The sequence below is a fragment of the Monodon monoceros genome, unplaced genomic scaffold (genome assembly GCF_005190385.1).
Source record: "Monodon monoceros isolate NGI ecotype Baffin Bay Population unplaced genomic scaffold, NGI_Narwhal_1 Super_Scaffold_15, whole genome shotgun sequence".
Lineage (NCBI taxonomy): Eukaryota > Metazoa > Chordata > Mammalia > Artiodactyla > Monodontidae > Monodon > Monodon monoceros.
In genome coordinates this window covers 9,563,611-9,582,753 of record NW_021703771.1, presented here as the reverse complement: position 1 = coordinate 9,582,753, position 19,143 = coordinate 9,563,611, and the positions used below count along the sequence as shown (strand labels likewise).

At 40.7% G+C, this 19,143-nt stretch overlaps 1 protein-coding gene across 1 annotated transcript; it reads left to right on the top strand.

Moving 5' to 3' along the window:
• The first annotated feature begins 632 nt into the window (after positions 1-632).
• Positions 633-18,594, top strand: CGAS (cyclic GMP-AMP synthase). The gene is made up of 5 exons (XM_029223347.1): positions 633-1,707; positions 5,876-6,095; positions 7,315-7,557; positions 14,667-14,769; positions 17,426-18,594. Exons 1-5 carry the CDS (start codon positions 1,084-1,086, stop codon positions 17,775-17,777), a joined length of 1,542 nt encoding a protein of 513 aa, XP_029079180.1. The 5' UTR covers positions 633-1,083; the 3' UTR covers positions 17,778-18,594.
• Positions 18,595-19,143: the final 549 nt, after the last annotated feature.

Below are 19,143 nucleotides of genomic sequence, written 5' to 3'. Positions count from 1 at the left end.
TGGTACATACGTACAATGAAATTATTCAGCCTTAAAAAGGAAGGCTGACAACAGCTCCAACATAAATAAACCTTGAGGACTTTATATTAAGTGAATAAGCCCATCACAAAAGGACAAATACTGTATGACTCCACTTACATGAGGTACCCAGAGTGTCAAATTCAGAGACAGAAAATAGAACGGCTCTTACCAGAAGCCGGAGAGAGCAGGGGGAATGGGGTGTTATGATTTAGTGGGTAGAGTTTCTGTTTTTCAAGATGAAGAGTTCTGAGATGGATAGTGGAGATGGTTTCACACAGAACTGTACACTTAAAAATGGTTAGGATGGTTAAAAAGAAAAGTACCAGGCACGTTAAACCTAGGGGCTTCCTGTCAAATACGTATTTCTGTAAACGATTTGGCTTTAGATAGCGATACTTGAAAGCCTGTATTGAGATACTCTTGAATCACAACGCCAAAGCAGTATGGATTATTTAAAATGCAAGTGCCATTTTTTTGATGGGCTTTTGAGAACCAGTGGCTAAAACTCACCAATAGGAACTTCACAGTTTAAGATTGTGCGTGCTTTTACAAAATCAAATAATATGAAATATTTATTCCAATTACAGTCAATCCACATCTCATTCCATCTAGTAAAAATTTTATTTTCTATTTCCCTTTAATAAAAAATGCTTTATTTAAACTTACACTGAAAAAGTTTCTCTGTCAACTTCAATGTGCGAGAAGGTGTTATAGTTTCCCCCAAATTTTGTAGGCGCTACGCCGGCAAATGCGTCTGGCTTTCAAAGCTCGCGAAGGTGTTGTGCGCTGCCCTGGGTTCGGTTTTGCGCTGTTCCCAAGCCGCCGGCACCACTCCACGCGAAGGCGAGAAAGTGGGCGACTGCGGGAGCGCCGTGGGCCCGCCCCTCCGCGGCGGGGGCGTGGCTCCCCGTGGCCACCTGGCTCTGGGCTCTTCCGCGCAGCGTTTGCTGAGTTCCCGCCACATGTTGAAGTTTCACTTCCAATCGCCACTGCTGGCTCCTCCTCCCAAGGCCTTTTTCCGAAGCCGAGTCTTCTCCCCCTGGGGATCCGAGAGCGCCAGCCATGGCCCCGCGGCGCGGAAAGGCGACGGGAGCAGCTTCGGAGGCGGAAGCCGCCGCCCCCAGGGTCTCGGCGCCGCGTGTGAAGGGCGTCCCGACCGAGCCTAGAGAGTCCCCGGCTGTCCCTGACGCCGCCCGGCCCAGCGCGCGGAGGTGCGGCCCCGCCAGGCCGTCGGGATCCCGGAGGAAGAAGAGCGGCCCGGACCCCCAGGAGAAGCGGCAGGTACGCGCGCGGGCTGCCCGCGCCGAGGACCGGGTGGAGGGTCCGCCTGCTCGGACCGAAGGGGTGATGCCTCCCGCGGCCCCAGGGCCGCCCCTTCCCAGGCGTGCATCTCGCCGCGAGGGCACCGCGCGCTCCGCTCGGGAGCGGAGACCCCAGCCGCGGCCCACGGAGGTCCCCGAACCGCTGGTCCCAGTCCCCAGTCTCGGGCGCGGGAAGGAGGCGCCCGGCTCCTGGAAGCCCCGGGCGGTACTGGAGAAGTTGAGGCTGAGCCGCCAGGAAATCTCTGAGGCGGCGGAGGTGGTGAACAGACTCACGGACCACCTGCTGCGGAGACTGCAGAGCTGTGAGTCCGAGTTCAAAGGCGTCGCGCTGCTGCGCACCGGGAGCTACTACGAGCGCGTGAAGGTGAGCTGCGCCGCCCCTCCGCTGCAGTTCCCGCGTACTCATGCAGTTCCTGCATACCCACCTCCTACGCGCCCCTCACTTCCCTTCGGAAGTAACTCAGACTCGTGTTCTTTTGTGGTCTGTGACATAGCTGTTTTGTTTTGGCTTCCCATCTAGATTGCAAGCTCCATTGTCACAGAACGTTTTGCACAACTTTGAACCCTTATACGGCTGCTCATTTTATTGCTATGGACTCAGTGATATTTGTTTATTGCAGAAAGATGGTGTATGTATCGGTCTTTGGATCTTAAAACTCTTTTAGCACTGAAGACCACTCATATAATTCCATCTAAAGCTTCTTGAAAGCCAAGTGAGCAAAACTTGCATCAGACTAATCTGCCTGGAGCATGAGTCTTACTACATAAATGTCGATCAGTTCTATTATGTGGAGGGTCCAAAGGGAAGAGAAAGTTATTAGTTAGAACTGGAGAACGAGAAGACAGAGAACAGTCTCCCAAGAGAACCACTCTCCTTTTTATTTATTTATTTTTTAAAACTTTTTATTTCGTTTTGGAGTATAGTTGATTAACAATGTTGTGTTAGTTTCGGGAGTACAGAAAAGTGATTCAGTTATACATATACATGTATCTATTCTTTAACAAATTCTTTTCCTGTTTAGGTTGTTACTTTATATTGAGCAGAGTTCCCTGTGCTATACAGTAGGTCCTTGTTGGTTATCCACTTTAAATATAGCAGTACCCCTCTCCTTTTGAAAATCAAGCTGATGGAAGGAAATTCAGTGAAATTTGTTTTATCTAAAACATGTATTGCTTTTAAAAAACTGATTATAAAAGGTATATACGTGTTCATTGTAGAGTTGACCCACTGCCTGCCCTCAGTAGGTTCCCACAGCACAACAGTACCCCTGCTCCATACCTCTTTCCTCAGCCTCTCCCGTATTTGCCCCTGTTCTGTGTTGATGTCCCTGGAAATTTCAGAAAAGCAAATAGAAGAACAGTATTATTCCTGTTTGTTTTATTCACGGTTATTTTGGTGTATTTTCTTCTGTTATGCATACACTTAAATTTCAAAGTTGGATTCCAAACTTTATAATTGGTAAAGGGATAGACAAAAGACACTTCTCATTAACTCTTTTATTTGGATTCATATTGACGCATTTCCATTCATGTATTTTATTGTAATATTATCAAATTCTAGGTGAAAATCTGGAAGTTTTCTTGTAGAAATTCCCAGTTTATAATTCCCAGTTTATAATTCCAGTTTATAATGTTCTTTTTGTCCATCCCCAGCAGCTCACCCCCGCCTCCCTCTAAGCCACCATCATCTTTCACCTGAATTTTGCCTTTCCAATCTCCTTATTTGCCTTCTTATAATATCTCCACAGAGGCCAGAGTAAATTTTTAAAAATACAAAGCTAAAACCTGGCTTCTCAATGAACATGATGGAATAAAATCTGAACTCCTTTCCAGGATCTACAGGTCCTCGCAGAATCTGGGCCCCGGCCTCCGCTTCAACTTCATTTCATGTCACTCTTCCCCTTGTCCACATGGACTGATTTTTGTTCCTTGAGCTAAAATTTTAAAAGACTTGACAATTCCAAGTTTGGAGGAGATGTGGAGCAACTGAAACTCCCTTGCATTGATGCTGGGAGGATAAATTGGTACTACGTCTTGAAAACTGACATTTTTTTTCTAAAGTTCAAGATTTGCCGGTCCTGTGGTCCAACAGCCCCACTCCTGGGCACATATACAATAGCAACGGGTGCTCATGGCCGCCCAAAGGCATATGTAAGAATGCTCAGAACAACTTTGTAACAGTTAAACTCAGAACTATCAGTAGTAGTTAAAAACTGGAAACAACCCAAATACTCAACAACAGAATAAGTAAATCTATTTTGGTATATTCCATTAATTCAGTGGAATACTACACAGAATGAAAAAGAACAAACTACCACTATAGACAGAACGATATAGATGAATCTCACAGTGTTAAATGAAAGAAGTCAGGTCTAAAGGGTACCTACTACATGATTCAGTTTATATGATGTTCCCAAACAGGCAAACCTAACCTATGGTATTAGAAGTCGGAGTTCTGGCTGCTCTTGGTGGAGGGTTTCTGGTCAGGAGTGGGAATGCTGCTGGGGATGGGAAAAGGGCAATTTAGGGTGCCCTCAAGGCTCACTGTCCTTACTGGGATTCAACCATTTTTTTTTTTTTTTTTTTTTTTTTTTTTGGGGTACGGGGGCCTCTCACTGTTGTGGCCTCTCCCGTTGCGGAGCACAGGCTCCGGACGCGCAGGCTCAGCGGCCATGGCTCACGGACCCAGCCGCTCCGCGGCATGTGGGATCTTCCCGGACCGGGGCACGAACCCGTGTCCCCTGCATCGGCAGGTGGACTCTCAACCACTGCGCCACCAGGGAAGCCCTCGACCATTTTTCTTGAATAAATCCTCCTTGGATTGTTGCAAGCCTTTGGTTAATTTACAGAGACCTGAAAAAGTTGAATTTGACCTTTTCTGCCCATGTTCTTGTTACTTTTATGGAAAAGTGGATTTTCAGAGGCTTCTACTTCATTCCCACTGATGGCACTTCACGTGTTTGTTTCACCCCCATAGTATGTCCTAGTCAGCTTGGGCTGCCATAATAAAATATCATAGACTGAGTGGCTTAAACAACAGACATTTATTTTCTCATAGTTCTGGAGGCTGGAAGTCCATGATCAGGGTGCCAGAACGGTTAGGTTCTGGTGAGGGCTGTCGTCCTGGTTTGCAGATAGCAGCCTTCTCCCTGTGTCCTCGCTGTGTTTCTCAGAGCATGTGTGCAGAGACACAGCAACGGATCTCACTTCATCTAAGTCCACCAGTCCTATCAACTAGGACCCTACCCTCATGATCTCATTTAACCTTCATTATTTCCTAAAAGCCCTGTCTCCAAGTACAGTTACATTGGGGGTTAGGGCATCAGTATATGAATTTTGAGAGGACACGGTTCACTGCACAGCATGGTACATCTCAGTTTGGACCAGCTACGTTCACATGGTCAAAAGACATAGGGCAGGGCTTCCCCGGTGGCGCAGTGGTTAAGAATCCGCCTGCCAATGCAGGGGACACGGGTTTGAGCCCTGGTCTGGGAAGATCCCACATGCCGCGGAGCAACTAAACCCGCGCGCCACAACTACTGAGCCTGCGCTCTAGAGCCCGAGAGCCACAACTACTGAAGCCTGCGGGCCTAGAGCCCGTGCTCCACAACAAGAGAAGCCACCATAATGAGAAGCCCGCGTACCACAATGAAGAGTAGCCCCCGCTCGCTGCAACTAGAGAAAGCCCGCGTGCAGCAACAAAGACCCAACACAGCCAAAAATAAATAAATAAATAAAATAATTTAAAAAAAAAAAGACACAGGGCCACCAGATACTGTGTTGAATAGTACGGTCCAATAGCTGTACTTGAAGCATACTCCTAATGAGTAAAAGACTTGTGCATTTTTAATATAGGAAAATAATCATTTATTATAATTGCTGTAATTATTATTGTGGTGATGAAGAAGATTCTTTGAAGTTCTTATTTATTTATTTTTGGCCACGCTGCACGGCTCGTGGGACCTTAGCTCCCTGACCAGGGATGGAACCCATGCCCTTGGCAGTGAAAGCATGGAGTCCTAACCACTGGACCGCTAGGGAATTCCCTGAAGCTCTTAAAATGCTGTGGTTCAAAGACATTAATGTAGTTAGTGTATGACTTGGAGCTCATACTCATTTGGCTGACTGTTAGCTGTAAGGAGAGGGCCCTTGCTCAACTAGCCAGGAGGTAACTACACATATTTTTGAGACCAGTGACAGGGGGCTGGCTCAGTGTGTAGCTTTGTAACTTAAAAGGTAGCACTTTAAATTTCTTTAATTTTATCAATCTTTAATCTCAGGAAAAAACTGGTACAGATTTTTAAAGCTTGCATATTACTTTTAATTGTTTTTAAGAAAATGCGTATAGAACCTACAAACTGAAGCCAATACTCTTCACCTAGCTCCCCTAGTCTCACTCCCAGAGGGTATAAATATTAGAAATCTTGCTTTTCATGGTAGGATTTTAAGTGGAAATTTTAAGAAAAAAAATTTTAGTTGGTTGGAAAATATTCACAAGCAAACACATCGGTGCTATTTTTACTGTTTCTTAGATTTCTGCTCCTAATGAATTTGACGTTATGTTCAAACTGGAGGTCCCCCGAATTCAGCTAGAAGAATATTACAACAGTGGTGCTCATTACTTTGTGAAGTTCAAAAGAAATCCCAAAGGAAATCCTCTGGGTCAGTTTTTAGAAGGGGAAATATTATCAGCTTCTAAGATGCTGTCCAAGTTTAGGAAAATCATTAAGGAAGAAATTAAAAATATTGAAGGTAAGATCTTTGACTTTTGATTCTTAAAGATCTAATCATGTCTACTAATTGCCTCTCCTGATCTTTCTTGATCTCCCTGCAGCAGACTGTTGACTACTACCTCCTAGAAACAACTCTTTGCTCTTGATTTTAGTCTACTATATTTTCTTGGTATTCTTCCTAAATGTTGATTGACTCTATTTTGTTTGTTGTTTTGGTTTTTTTTTTTTTTTGCAATGCATGCTTTGAAGGGAGTGAACTGGGAGAAGTGGTAGCAGTTGGGGGCACGAACCCGTGTCCCCCGCATCGGCAGGCGGACTCTCAACCACTGCGCCACCAGGGAAGCCCTAACTCTGTACTCTTTGATGAACATCTTCCCACTTCTCCCACCTCCCCACCCCTGGTAACCTCCATTCTACAGTCTGCTTCTCTGTGTTTGACTTTCTTAGCTTCTCCATATAAATGAGGTCATGCACTTTGCTTAGCACAACGACCTCCAGGTTCATCCATATTGTCACAAATGGCAGGATTTCCTTCCTTGTCAAGGCTGAATAATATTCCATTGTCTATATATGCCACAACCTCTTTACCCATTCATTCATCGGAGGACACCTAGGTTGTCTCAAGCATCTTGGCTGTTGTGAATAATGCTGCAGTGAGCAGTGCTTGCTCCCTGGGTCCTGGTGCTCACTGCCTCTCTGTATGACACGCCTCCACCCTCCGGGCTGGGCTGTTGCTGTTTTGTTTTTTTCAATTTGGCCGTGCCACACAGCTTGCAGGTTCTTAGTTCCCCGACGAGGGCTTGAACCCGTGCCCTCGGCAGCAAAAGCGTGGAGTCCTAACCACTGGACCGCCAGGGAATTCCCGCTGAGGTCTTCTGAATCACCTCTCTCCTCCCTGCTGCTCATCTGGCCTCTTATGTAGGCTTCCCTCCAAACCACCATACACAAATTTAAATGAAAATTTAATCACAGCACTCCCAAACCCCAAAGTCTTTGGGGGCTACTCGTTTTATATACCAGACAGAATCTTGATAATATACCCCATAATGGGTATCATCAATAAATACTGGCTCAATGAGTAAAAAACTGCCTTGTGGGGTCATTTTCTTCTTTAGAACTAATTTTCATCTTACACTTAGTACTTATGGATCTCCAATTATAGCTATGTTATTTTCCCTGTGTTTTTAGAGAAAAGTGGATTGATAAGCCCTTTCTTCTTTATTAATATGTTTAAACAGATACAGACGTCATGGTGGAGAGGAAGAGAAGAGGGAGCCCTGCAGTAACACTTCTGGTTAGAAAACCTAAAGAAATATCTGTCGATATAATCCTGGCTTTGGAATCCAAAAGCAGCTGGCCTGCTAGCACCATGGGAGGCCTGCCCATCAGTAACTGGCTTGGAGCAAAAGTTAGGAACAGTTTAAGACGACAGCCATTTTACCTGGTACCCAAGCATGCAAAGGAAGGAAGTGGTTTTCAAGGTATCTTGACTATGAAGGTTAACTTAAAAGACGTCCATATAAAGGAGTCGTTAATGTTACATACTAGGGCAGTGAAAGATCAACTCGTGCTATTGGCATTTCAAGAGCCATTAGGCTAAATAGGCTACAAGATGGGAGTTTAGTGATAGATGGAATTGAAAAGGGCATAACTGTAATAGTAATATCAAGTACTCAGCTTTAAAATGTCTACTAGCCCATGTTTGAATGTTGTTTTTGTTTGTTTGTTTTTAATAAAGAAAAGCAAGTACTGGCCTTGGAGTCAGACCGCCCTGGGTCTGAATCCTGAGGCTTCTTCCCTTACTAGCTGTGTGATCTGGGGCTAGTTATCGAGCCCTGCTAAACCTGTTTGCTCATCTGTATATGTTTTTATTACACTAAAAAATATACAAATTCCTTCAAACTTGTAATCATCCATAGTTTACTTTATCTAACATAGGAGATTGAATGTCAACTAAGTACAAGTATCGTTACACATAAAGTAAACCTAGAAGGTATGTCTTTGCATTGAAGTTCATTTTCAGAATGATACTTTATGAGCATGGCAGGGACTGTATACACATTTCATCATATTTCTCAATACCTCATGTCAAAGCATAGATACAATAAGTGCTAAAATAGAAAAAAAATCAATAAAACTACAATATTCCCAGATATCTAAACTATCTGCCCAGCATTTTAAATTTATTTAAATATTTTAAAAAGTTATTCATCAATTTCAATGTTGACATTCCAATCAATGAACATGCAAAGCTTTATTTAAAAAAATAATAATTCATACACTGTTGATGGACGTGTAATACGGTACGATCCCTTTGAGAAAAGGTCTGGCAGTTTCTTAAAAGGTTAAACATATATCTTCCCTAATCCAGCATTAAGTCCATAACACATTTATATAAGAATATATGTACTAGCCCAAATCTGGAAAGAGCCCAGAAGTCCATCAAAAGATAATGGATAAACAAACTGTAGTACATTCGTAAAATGGAATGCTACTCAACAACAAAAAACAATGAACCACTGATAAGAGGATGGATGAATACTAAAAACATTAAGACAGGTGAAAGAAAACAGAAACAAAGGGTCCATACTGTATGATCTCAATTATAGTAAGTTCTAGAACAAGCAGAATTTATCTATGGATTTTTTAAAAAATTAGAGCAGAGGTTGCCTGAGGTGCTGGGGATTGATTAGGAAGGGACAGGAGAGAACTTTCTGGGGTGATGATAACTTTTTGATGGGGGTTTAGAAAGATCCCACATGCCACAACTAAAAATCCTGCTTGCCTCAAGGAAGATGCCGCACGAGGCAACAAAGAACACATGTGTGGCAGCAAAGAACCCACGTGCCATAACTAAGACCCAACACAACCAAATAAATAAATTAAAGAAAACGAAAAACAAATGACACAGGTGTAGTCATTTGTCAAAACTCATCAAATGCTACATTTAAGATGTGTGCATTTCACTGTTTGCAAATCTTACCTAAAAAATCACACACGCAAATAAATATTGAACTCCAGTTCATAATATTCATGCTGAAGTGTTTATGGGTAAAGTATTCTAATTAGTTCTAAAACTTGTTTTTTTAATTTTTTAAACAAATATTTATTTATTTATCTGGCTGCGTCAGGTCTTCACAGAATCTTTGTTGTGGCATGCAGGATCTTTGGCTGTGGTGCGCAGGCTCCAGAGCACACGGGCTCAGTAGTGGTGGTGTGTGGGCTTAGTTGCCTGGCGGCATGTGGGATCTTAATTCCCCGACCAGGGATCGAACCCGCATCCGCTGCATTGGAAGGTGGATTCTTAACCACTGGACCACCAGGGAAGTCCCCATCCACAACTTGTTTAAAAATAACAGTTTTCTTAAAAAAAAAGAATTTATGGATGGATAGATAAATATGTGATAAAGCAAGTATAGCAAAACATTAATTGTAGAATGTAGGTGGTAGGCATGTGAATGTTTACTATAAAATTCTTTCAACTTTTTCTGTATATTTTTGAAGGATTTCAAAATACTAAGTTTAAACCCACTTGAAAAAATTCCTCCAGGTGGTTAAGCTACCCAACTCAGTATGCTTAAATTCATTGTTTTCATTATTGTTTCTAATTTTAGGTATTGGAATTAAATTTTAATTTAGCTTTGTTTCATAAATTTATAAAGCATTCACATGGTTCCAAAGTCAAAGCTACAGAAAAAAGTATTCTTAGGGAAACATAGCTTCCCTTTATGTTTCCTCTACACTCTTCTTTCCTTCCCTGATTGGAAGCCCTATAATTGTTTTCAGTTCACCTTTCATTTTTAAAAAGTACAAGTAAATACATATATATATATATATGTATATATATTCATATGCAACACCCCCTCTTTAAAAAGTACTTTTCTATTTTCACTTAGTAAGATATCTAGGTTATCACTCCATAGCTCTGTGTAGAGATAGCACTCGTTCCTTTTTTTAAAAAAATTCTATACTGTTTTTAAACGTTACTTTCCATTTACCGTTACTACAAAATATTAGCTGTACTTCCCGTGTTGTACACTACACCCTTGTAGCCTCTCTTATATCCAGTAGTTTGTATCTGCCCCTCCCCCCCACTGATTACCACTCATTTGTTCTCTGTATCTGTGAGTCGTCTTCTTTTTTGTTATCTTCACTAGTTTGTTTTATTTTTTAGATTCTACATGTAAATTACATCATACAGTATTAGTCTTTCTCTGTCTGACTTATTTCACTTAGCATAATGCCCTCCAAGTCCATCCATGTTGCTGCAAATGGCAAAATTTCGTTCTTTTTTATGGCTGAGTAGTATTCCACTGTATATATATATACCGCATCTTCTTTATCCATTCATCTGTTGATGGACACTTAGGTTGCTTCTGTATCTTGGCAATTGTGAATAATGCTGCTGTGAACATTGAGGTGCATGTTATCTTTTCGAATTAGTGTTTTTGTCTTTTTGAGCACCCATTCCTTTTTATAGTCTGTTTTTACAGCTGGTCAAGGAATAGTAAATCCATATCTAATTTTGCTGGTATTGCCAAAATCACCTCCATACAGAATTCACCAATTTGCATTCCCACAGAAGTGTATGAGGGTACCCATTTCACCCTCAGCTTTAACAACAGAACTCATTAAACCCTTTGGAATTTTTGCCAATAATCCAAAAAGAGAGAAATGATACTTCAACATAGTTGTTTAAAATAAACTTTTAATTTTAGAATAGTTTAAGATTTGCAGAAAAAGTACAAAGATGATACAGAGAGTTGCTATATACCGCATACCTATTTCCCATTATTAGCATCTTACATTAATATGACACATTTGTCATAATTAATGAACCAATATTGGTATAGTCTTGTTAATTAAAGTCCATACTTTACTCAGATTTCCTTGATTTTTACCTAATGTCCTTTTTCTGTTCCAAGATCCCATCTAGGATACCACATTGCATTTAGTTGTCACATCTCCTTAGCCTCCTCTTGACTGTGACAGTTTCACAGTCTTGCCTTGTATTTGATGACCTTGACAGTTTTGAGGAGTACCAGTCAGATATTCTGTGGAACGTCCCTCGTTTGGCATGTGTCTCATGCTTTTCTTGTGGGTTAGACTGGAGTTCTGAGTTTGGTGGAGGAGGGCCGCAGAGTTGAAATGCCATTCTCATCATATTACATGAAGGGTACATCGTGAGTATGACTTAGCACTGCTGGTGTGGACCTCGATCACCTGGCTGAGGGAGTGTTTGCCAGGTTTCCCCACTGTTAATATCCTCTCTTTCCCTCTTTTCATACTGTGCTATTTGGAAGGAAGTCACTGTGCACAGCTCACACTTAAGCTCACCTCTTTATTTTTTTTTAAATTATTTATTTTTATTCGTTTGTGCCAGGTCTTAGTTGTGGCTCACGTGCTCCTTAGTTGCGGCATGTGAACTTTTAGTTGCGGCATGCATGTGGGATCTAGTTCCCTGAGCAGGGATCACACCCAGGCCCCCTGCATTGGGAGTGTGGAGTCTTAACCACTGTACCACCAGGGAAGTCCCTAAGCTCACCTCTTCAAGAGCAGAGTATTTACACAAATTATTTGATATTCTGCATTGGAGATTTATCTCTTCTCTCCCATTTTTTTTCGGTACACGGGCCTCTCACTGTTGTGGCCTCTCCCGTTGAGGAGCACAGGCTCCAGACGAGCAGGCTCAGCGGCCATGGCTCATGGGCCCAGACACTCCGCGGCATGTGGGATCCTCCCGGACCGGGGCACAAACCCGTGTCCCCTGCATCGGCAGGCGGACTCTCAACCACTGCGCCACCAGGGAAGCCCTCTTCTCTTCCATTTATCTATATGGACTCATGGATATTTGTCTCATATTTTGGGCTATAATTCAATACTGCTTTCATTTTTTTGCTTAAATTGTTCCAGCTTTGGCCTTGAGGAGGCTCTTTCATTTGGCTCCTGTGTCCTTTTGACAAACGTCCCATAATTGTGGGTTTTGTTTTGTTTTCAGCACTAACTCACTTTCTGGTACTACAAGATGCTCCAGGCTCATCTTGTGTATTTCTTGCTTCAGTCCTAGAATCAGCCATTTCTCCAAGGAACGCTGTAACCTTTTATTGGAGAGTGTACTAGAGCCATGACCTGGGTGCTATGTGTGCTCTGCTGGAGTAGCAGAGGAAATATATGTATGATTACTAACCGCAGCATATGCACAGCTCTATAGGTATTTCCGTGTGTCACCACCTGTATCTGTTTTAAGTGGTACATGAGTTCACACTGATGTCTCGAACTGTAATCTGTTATCACGTGGATCATTCTACCTTCTCTCCTTGCTCTCTGTAACCTCTCATCCCAACAGCGAGAAACCTGGCTCCCACCATCTGCCACCCACCTACTCCATTGTTCCTTGTTCAGTTCCAATCCACATGTATGGATGGTTCGGAATTGTAAATCCATTCCCCTGTGTGCACAGCGCATGTGTACAGTTCCTTTTGCCTTCAGTCTTACAGACCCCATTTCCAAAGTAACTTAGGTCATCACCTTTTGCCCCCATGCCGTTCAGGGAGTTTGTGTCATACATTCGTAATACAGTTAGATCCCTTTTCACAGTCTGCATTACTTCTTGAGATCCCTTGACCTTCTAAGTGACCTTTTAACAGTTTGTGTATGTTAAGGTTCACTCTCTGTGCCATGAAGTTCTGTTGGTTTTGACAAATGCATTGCATCGTGTATCTACCATTACATGATACCAACAGTTTCACTTCCCTAAAAAGTCCCTGTGCTTCACTTATTCAACCCTCTGCATCCCAAACCTCTGGCAACCGCTGACCTGTTTACCATCTCTATAGTTGGCCTTTTTCAGAATGGCATAAATGGATGCTGTACATGGATTTATACAGCAGCTATGAGCACACCTATCTCTGTGCCACCTTCCCCATATATTTATTGTCTGTATATTGTGTAGGCTTTACTATACTCTTTATTCTGTCCCCCCAAAATCTTTGTCTGTCCTTGAGCTATACCATATTGTCATATATGACTTTATAAGTCTTGATATCGGCTCTCCCACTTTGTCCTTCTTAAAGAGTGATTTAGATATTCTTGACCCTTTTATTTTCATAAAAATGCTGGTATCATCTTGTCAAGGTCTACAGAAACATTGTTTTTGGAGTTTTGATTGTGAGTGCGTTGACTCTATAGATGAATTTGGGGAGACTTGATATATTTACAATAATGAGTCTTCTAATTTATGTGCAGGTGCACATCTCCATTTATTTAGATTTCCTCTAATACTTTCCAGTGAAGTTTTTTGTGGGTTTTGTGTTGTTTTTTTTTTTTTGCGGTACGCAGGCCTCTCTCTGTTGTGGCCTCTCCCGTTGCGGAGCACAGGCTCCGGACGCGCAGGCGCAGCGGCCATGGCTCACGGGCCCAGACGCTCCGCGGCCTGTGGGATCCTCCCGGACCGGGGCACGAACCCGTGTCCCCTGCATCGGCAGGCGGACTCTCAACCACTGCACCACCAGGGAAGCCCATCAGTGAAGTTTCTGAATTTTCTCCACAGAAAGTTTATATGTCTTTTGTTAGATTTACTCATAGGCAATTGTAACTTTTTATTATGAAAAATTTTAAACCAATAGAAAAGTAGACTGAAGAATATATTGAACTCATGCATACCTGTCACCCAGCTTCTTTTGTATTTTCTACATATACAGTTATATCATCTATCAGTAATGATGGCTTTATTTTTCCTTCTCTTACTGTGCTTGCTAGGTTAGCCAATGCATGTTGAACAGAAATAGGGATAGCACACAGCCTGCCTTCCTGATTTCAAAGAAAAAACTTCTACATTTTACATTAGATTATCATGTTGCTGTGGGTTTTTTTTTATAATCTACCTGTTATTAGATCAAGTTTCCATCCACATTTAACTTACTGAGAGGTGTTTTCTTTTAATGATGAATGAATGTTAAATTTTATTAGCTGTACTTTCTGCTTCTGTTGAGTTGATCATATGTTTTTCCCGTTCTGTTAATGTGACAGATTATATTGATTGATTTTTAAAATTATAAACCAATTTCTGTTTAAAACAAGATAGTGATAGGATGGTCAGAGCTTAAAAGAGCTATCCATGGTTAAAACTTGGGGAGAAGGGGGAGATCATTCTATTCTTACATAAACTCGCAAAAAATAGAAAAAAAGGAACTGTTCCCTGGTTCATTTTACGTGAATACCCAAACTTGCAAGGATGGTATAAAAGGATAAACAAAAAACTTCAATCAATCAATTCAAATTATTATTGAAACAAAACGTCAACAGACTGTATTTAGAAATATATGAAAGGTAATACGTCTTACCATGGCTAAATGTATTAAGCCCTGAGTTCTCCCCCCAATTTTTTTTCTATCTTGGCACATTGTTTGCTTGTTCAAATCACTTGTTTTAATATGTAATCACGTTATTTATCTGTTCACTTCTTTTGGTCTATCTCCTCCTAGAAATTTTTCAGGATGATATTTTAATGAAGGAAATCGTTTAAATATTGTGTTGTTTATATTGTTTGTTTTTGGTAAAGTGCTTTTCTATTTTTCTTTTGGAAATTAAGAAGAAACATGGCGTCTGTCCTTCTCTCACATTGAAAAGGAAATTTTGAAAAATCACGGACAATCTAAAACATGCTGTGAAATTGATGGAGTGAAATGTTGCAGGTAACCTCCTTATTTTGTGAAATGACAGATTATCAATAGAATGCTTAGTTCTTTGTTGACTCCATAGTTTAAACCTGAAGATGATCATTGCTGGGTTGAGTCCTGGGGGCAGTGCATGGCTGGATTGACCTGGAGTATTAGAGTGTAAGAATGAAACCAAGGAAGCCAGGTCCAAGGGACTAAGGAAGAGTGTTGTTAGAAGGCAATGGTGGGACTTCCCTGGTGGTCCAGTGGTTAAGACTCTAAGCTCCCAACACAGGGGGCCCGGGTTTGATCCCTGGTCAGGGAACTAGATCCCGCATGCCACAACTAAAGGATCCCGCACGCGGCAACGAAGATCCCGCGTGCATGCCACAACTAAGACCCAGCACAGCCAAACAAATAAATAATAAAAATTAAAATTAAAAAAAAAAAAAAAAGAAGGCAGTGCTGGGGAGCACAGTCCTGAGCCTGGATTATATGGATGTAGATGTATGAAAGTAGGACAGAGTGAAGGGTGTGAACACTAGTCATGACTAGCTGTGACAACTGGATTTGTCTTAGTGTTCTGGTTGCTTCAAGGTAATGAATATTAATGTTGCATAATGGGAGGAGACCAAAGGACCACTCTTATTGGATGCTGGTGCTTGCTTTGAGGTGGTTTGGCTGTGTTGAAGGCCAGGGACTGACCAGGTAAATTTGAAACAACACTGAGAGATGGGTAATTATCTTTCTTCGTAGCATAGACACCATAAAGAACTGAGCTTGAAAAGGAATCATTCATTTGAGTTTCTAAAGTTGTCTGGAATAAGGATCACAAAAGTTAAAAGGTTAAAACAAGAATGCCCAATGTGCAGGCACAGGAAGTTCTTTAAGGCTTCCTATGCAGGCTTTGAAGCAAGCATTAAGAAAAATATATTGTTGATTAGGCTTAGTAATTTTATAAACATTAAGTTTTGTCAACTGCTAAATAACTGGATGATTAATGTAAACCAAAATAAGACAAAATCATTTTATAAAAATTAAAACAAGATTTTTCTAGGTACTAAATAACTGGATGAATAATATAACTATACGCCGGTTTCGTGTAGTTGAATTAATCCTAATAGAATAAAACATTTAAGCCAGGAACGGGGAAGAGGAAAGGAAAAAATAGGTTCTTGAAACTTTAAAGCATGTATTTGAAAAAATAATTAGGTTTTAGAATGACTCTGTAATTGTATGATTTATATATATCGGGTTGGCCAAAAGGTTCGTTCAGTTTTTTCCGTAAGATGGCTCTAGTAGCACTTAGTTGTCTTTAACATCATTTGAAACAATTTTGTTAGATTGTATTGACAGCTGTCATATCAATGTGCATTAAAAAAAACTTATCAAAATCGGTGAATTTTTGTGTATCCATTTTAATATTGAAGATGGAAGGAAAAAAGCAACATTTTTGGCATATCATACTTTATTATTTCAAGAAAGGTAAAAACGCAACTGTGAAACGCAAAAGAAGATTTGTGCAGTGTGTGGAGAAGGTGCTGTGACTGATCGAACATGTCAGTAGTGGTTTGTGAAGTCTCATGCTGGAGATTGCTCGCTGGACAATGCTCCACGGTTGGGTGGACTAGTTGAAGTTGATAGTGATCAAATCGAGACATTAATTGAGAACAATGAACGTTATAGCACGCAGGAGATAGCCGACATGCTCAAAATATCCAAATCAAACATTGAAAATCATTTGCACCAGCTTGGTTATGTTCACTGCTTTGGTGTTTAACTTATGGGTTCCACATAAGTTAAGTGAAAAAACCTTCTTGACCATATTTCCGCATGCGATTCTCTATTGAAATGTAACGAAAACGTTCCGTTTTTAAAACAAATTTGTGACGGGTGATGAAAAGTGGATACTGTACAATAATGTGGAACGGAGGAGATCGTGGGGCAAGCAAAGTGAACCACCACCAACCACACCAAAGGCTGGTCTTCATCCAAAGAAGGTGATGTTGTGTATATGGTGGGATTGGAACAGAGTCCCCTATTACGAGCTCCTTCTGGAAAACCAAACAATTCCAACAGTACAGCTCCCAATTAGACCAACTGAAAGCAGCACTGACGAAAAGCGTCCAGAATTACTCAACAGGATATGCATAATCTTCCATCAGGATAATGCAAGACCTCATATTTCTTTGATGACCAGGCGAAAACTGTTACAGCTTGGCCGGGAAGTTCTGATTCATCCGCCATATTCAGCAGACATTGCACCTGTGGATTTCCATTTATTTCGGTCTTTACAAAATTCTCTTAACGGAAAAAATTTCGATTCCCTGGAAGACTGTGACAGTTCTGGGACCTGGAACAGTTCTTTGCTCAAAAAGATAAAAAGTTTTGGGAAGATGGAATTACGAAGTTGCCTGAAAAATGGCAGAAGGTAGTGGAGCAAAACGGTGAATACGTTGTTCAATAAAGTTCTTGGTGAAAACGAAAAATGTGTCTTTTATTTTTACTTAAAAACCAAAGGAACTTTTTGGCCAACCCAATATCTTTATTGTTTTTTGTATCTATATGTATTATAATATCTGTATTGTTTACTATATCTCTATGTTTTTCCTGTAAGATACCTAAAGTTCTTTGTGGAATGAAACAGGTTGTAAAGAAGTAAAAATAAACGGTTTTCTTTTTTATTCAACAGGAAAGAGTGTTTAAAACTAATGAAATATCTTTTAGAACAACTGAAAAAAAAGTTTGGAAACCGAAAGGAACTGGATAAGTTCTGTTCTTATCATGTGAAAACTGCCTTCTTTCACGTCTGTACCCAGGACCCAGATGACAGTCAGTGGCACTCCAAGGATTTGGAGCTCTGCTTTGATAACTGTGTGACATACTTTCTTCAGTGCCTCAAGACAGAACAACTTGAGCATTATTTCATTCCTGAATTCAATCTCTTCTCTCGAGACCATATTGACAAGCTAAGTAAAGAATTTCTGTCAAAGCAAATTGAATATGAAAGAAACAATGGATTTCCAGTTTTTGGTGAATTTTGAAATTATATTTTTAAAAAGAATCAAGAATTAGAGTGACTTTATAATCATTGAAATGCGTCACAGCAATGATTGACTAAAATGATTATTCAGCTCTCTTTCTCTTCATAAACTCTAATCAATATAAAAGGATGGATTATCCTAGGAAACAGATTATTCAAGGAATAAGAAGCAAAGGAGTATTTAAAATGTAAAAGCCTTACCAGAGTGGCATGAAAAGAAGGACAAAATACATATCACCTCAATTAAATTCATCAAGCACTGACTGAACACCACCTCTCACCTAGCACAGATGTGTGGAAGGAGGCAAGGTCATTGCCTCCACGAACTGGTAGGTTTTGTTTAACATACAAATATGTTTGGAAGCCATGTCCTGTCCTATGTGTTAGGATAGGTAAGAAGGAAATGAAAAAACAGGCTCTGTGTGTCCTGGGAAATTCTTAATCTTTCATAGAAAAATAGAGGATACTTTTCTACACATGGCTAAATATAAAACATAACTTTCTTTTAAGTAATACTTTTATATGTATTTCTGAAAAGGCAATACACACATGGTACAAAACTCAAAGAAAAGGGTATGGGGATGAAATGCCATCCTCTCTCCTCTGCACTTAGGCAGCATTCAACTTGAGGCAGTTGCTGTCTGTTAACTTTTTCCTATTCAGATATTTTGCACATTTTCTTACTGGCTTTTTTAAAGTGTGTTTTCATTGTCATTTTGTTGTCATTCTCATATCACGAATAACTTCTGTGTAGACTGTCTATACCAATTTTTGTGTCTTCTAGTGAGAAAGGTTTTAAAATTAAAATTTTGAATGTATCAGTCTTCTTTATGCTTGTGCATTTTATGTTATCTTCAACAACCTAATGTGTTTGAACGTACTAAAAGTTGGACATTTGGAGGAGAGTTTTGGGGACAGTGTATGATAAATAAATAGAAACTTAGGCAAACAAAAAAATCCAAGCTACTTTTAACTCCAGGAAGAAATGAATGTGTGAAGAAAACTAATCATAGTCTAATTTGAGAATATTACTCAACTGTAAGTATTTGTGAAGTCAAAGTAATATTATAACTATTGACTATTAACCTTATCAGGATTATGGAGAGGATAGGGCCTGAGTGCTTGTGAGTGACGGTGGTAGAGGGGGTTGGACTATATTCGTTTCCTACTGCTGTATAACAACTCACCACAAACTTCGTGGCTTAAAACAGTACACATTTATTATCTCACAGTTTCTGTGGATCAGGATTCTGGGCATGGTTCTGCACAGGGTCTCACAGGGCTTCAGTCAAGGTGTCAGTTGGGGCTGCAGTCTTATCTGAGGCTTGACTGGAGAAAGATCCACTTTTATTGGCAGTATTCAGTTT

Excerpts from the sequence above, each read along its gene's own strand:
- CGAS (XM_029223347.1), top strand. The coding sequence starts at position 1,084 with ATGGCCCCGCGGCGCGGAAAGGCGACGGGAGCAGCTTCGGAGGCGGAA. Across the intron at positions 1,708-5,875 it reads GCTACTACGAGCGCGTGAAG|ATTTCTGCTCCTAATGAATT; the intron begins GTGAGCTGCGCC and ends ACTGTTTCTTAG. Across the intron at positions 14,770-17,425 it reads GATGGAGTGAAATGTTGCAG|GAAAGAGTGTTTAAAACTAA; the intron begins GTAACCTCCTTA and ends TTTATTCAACAG.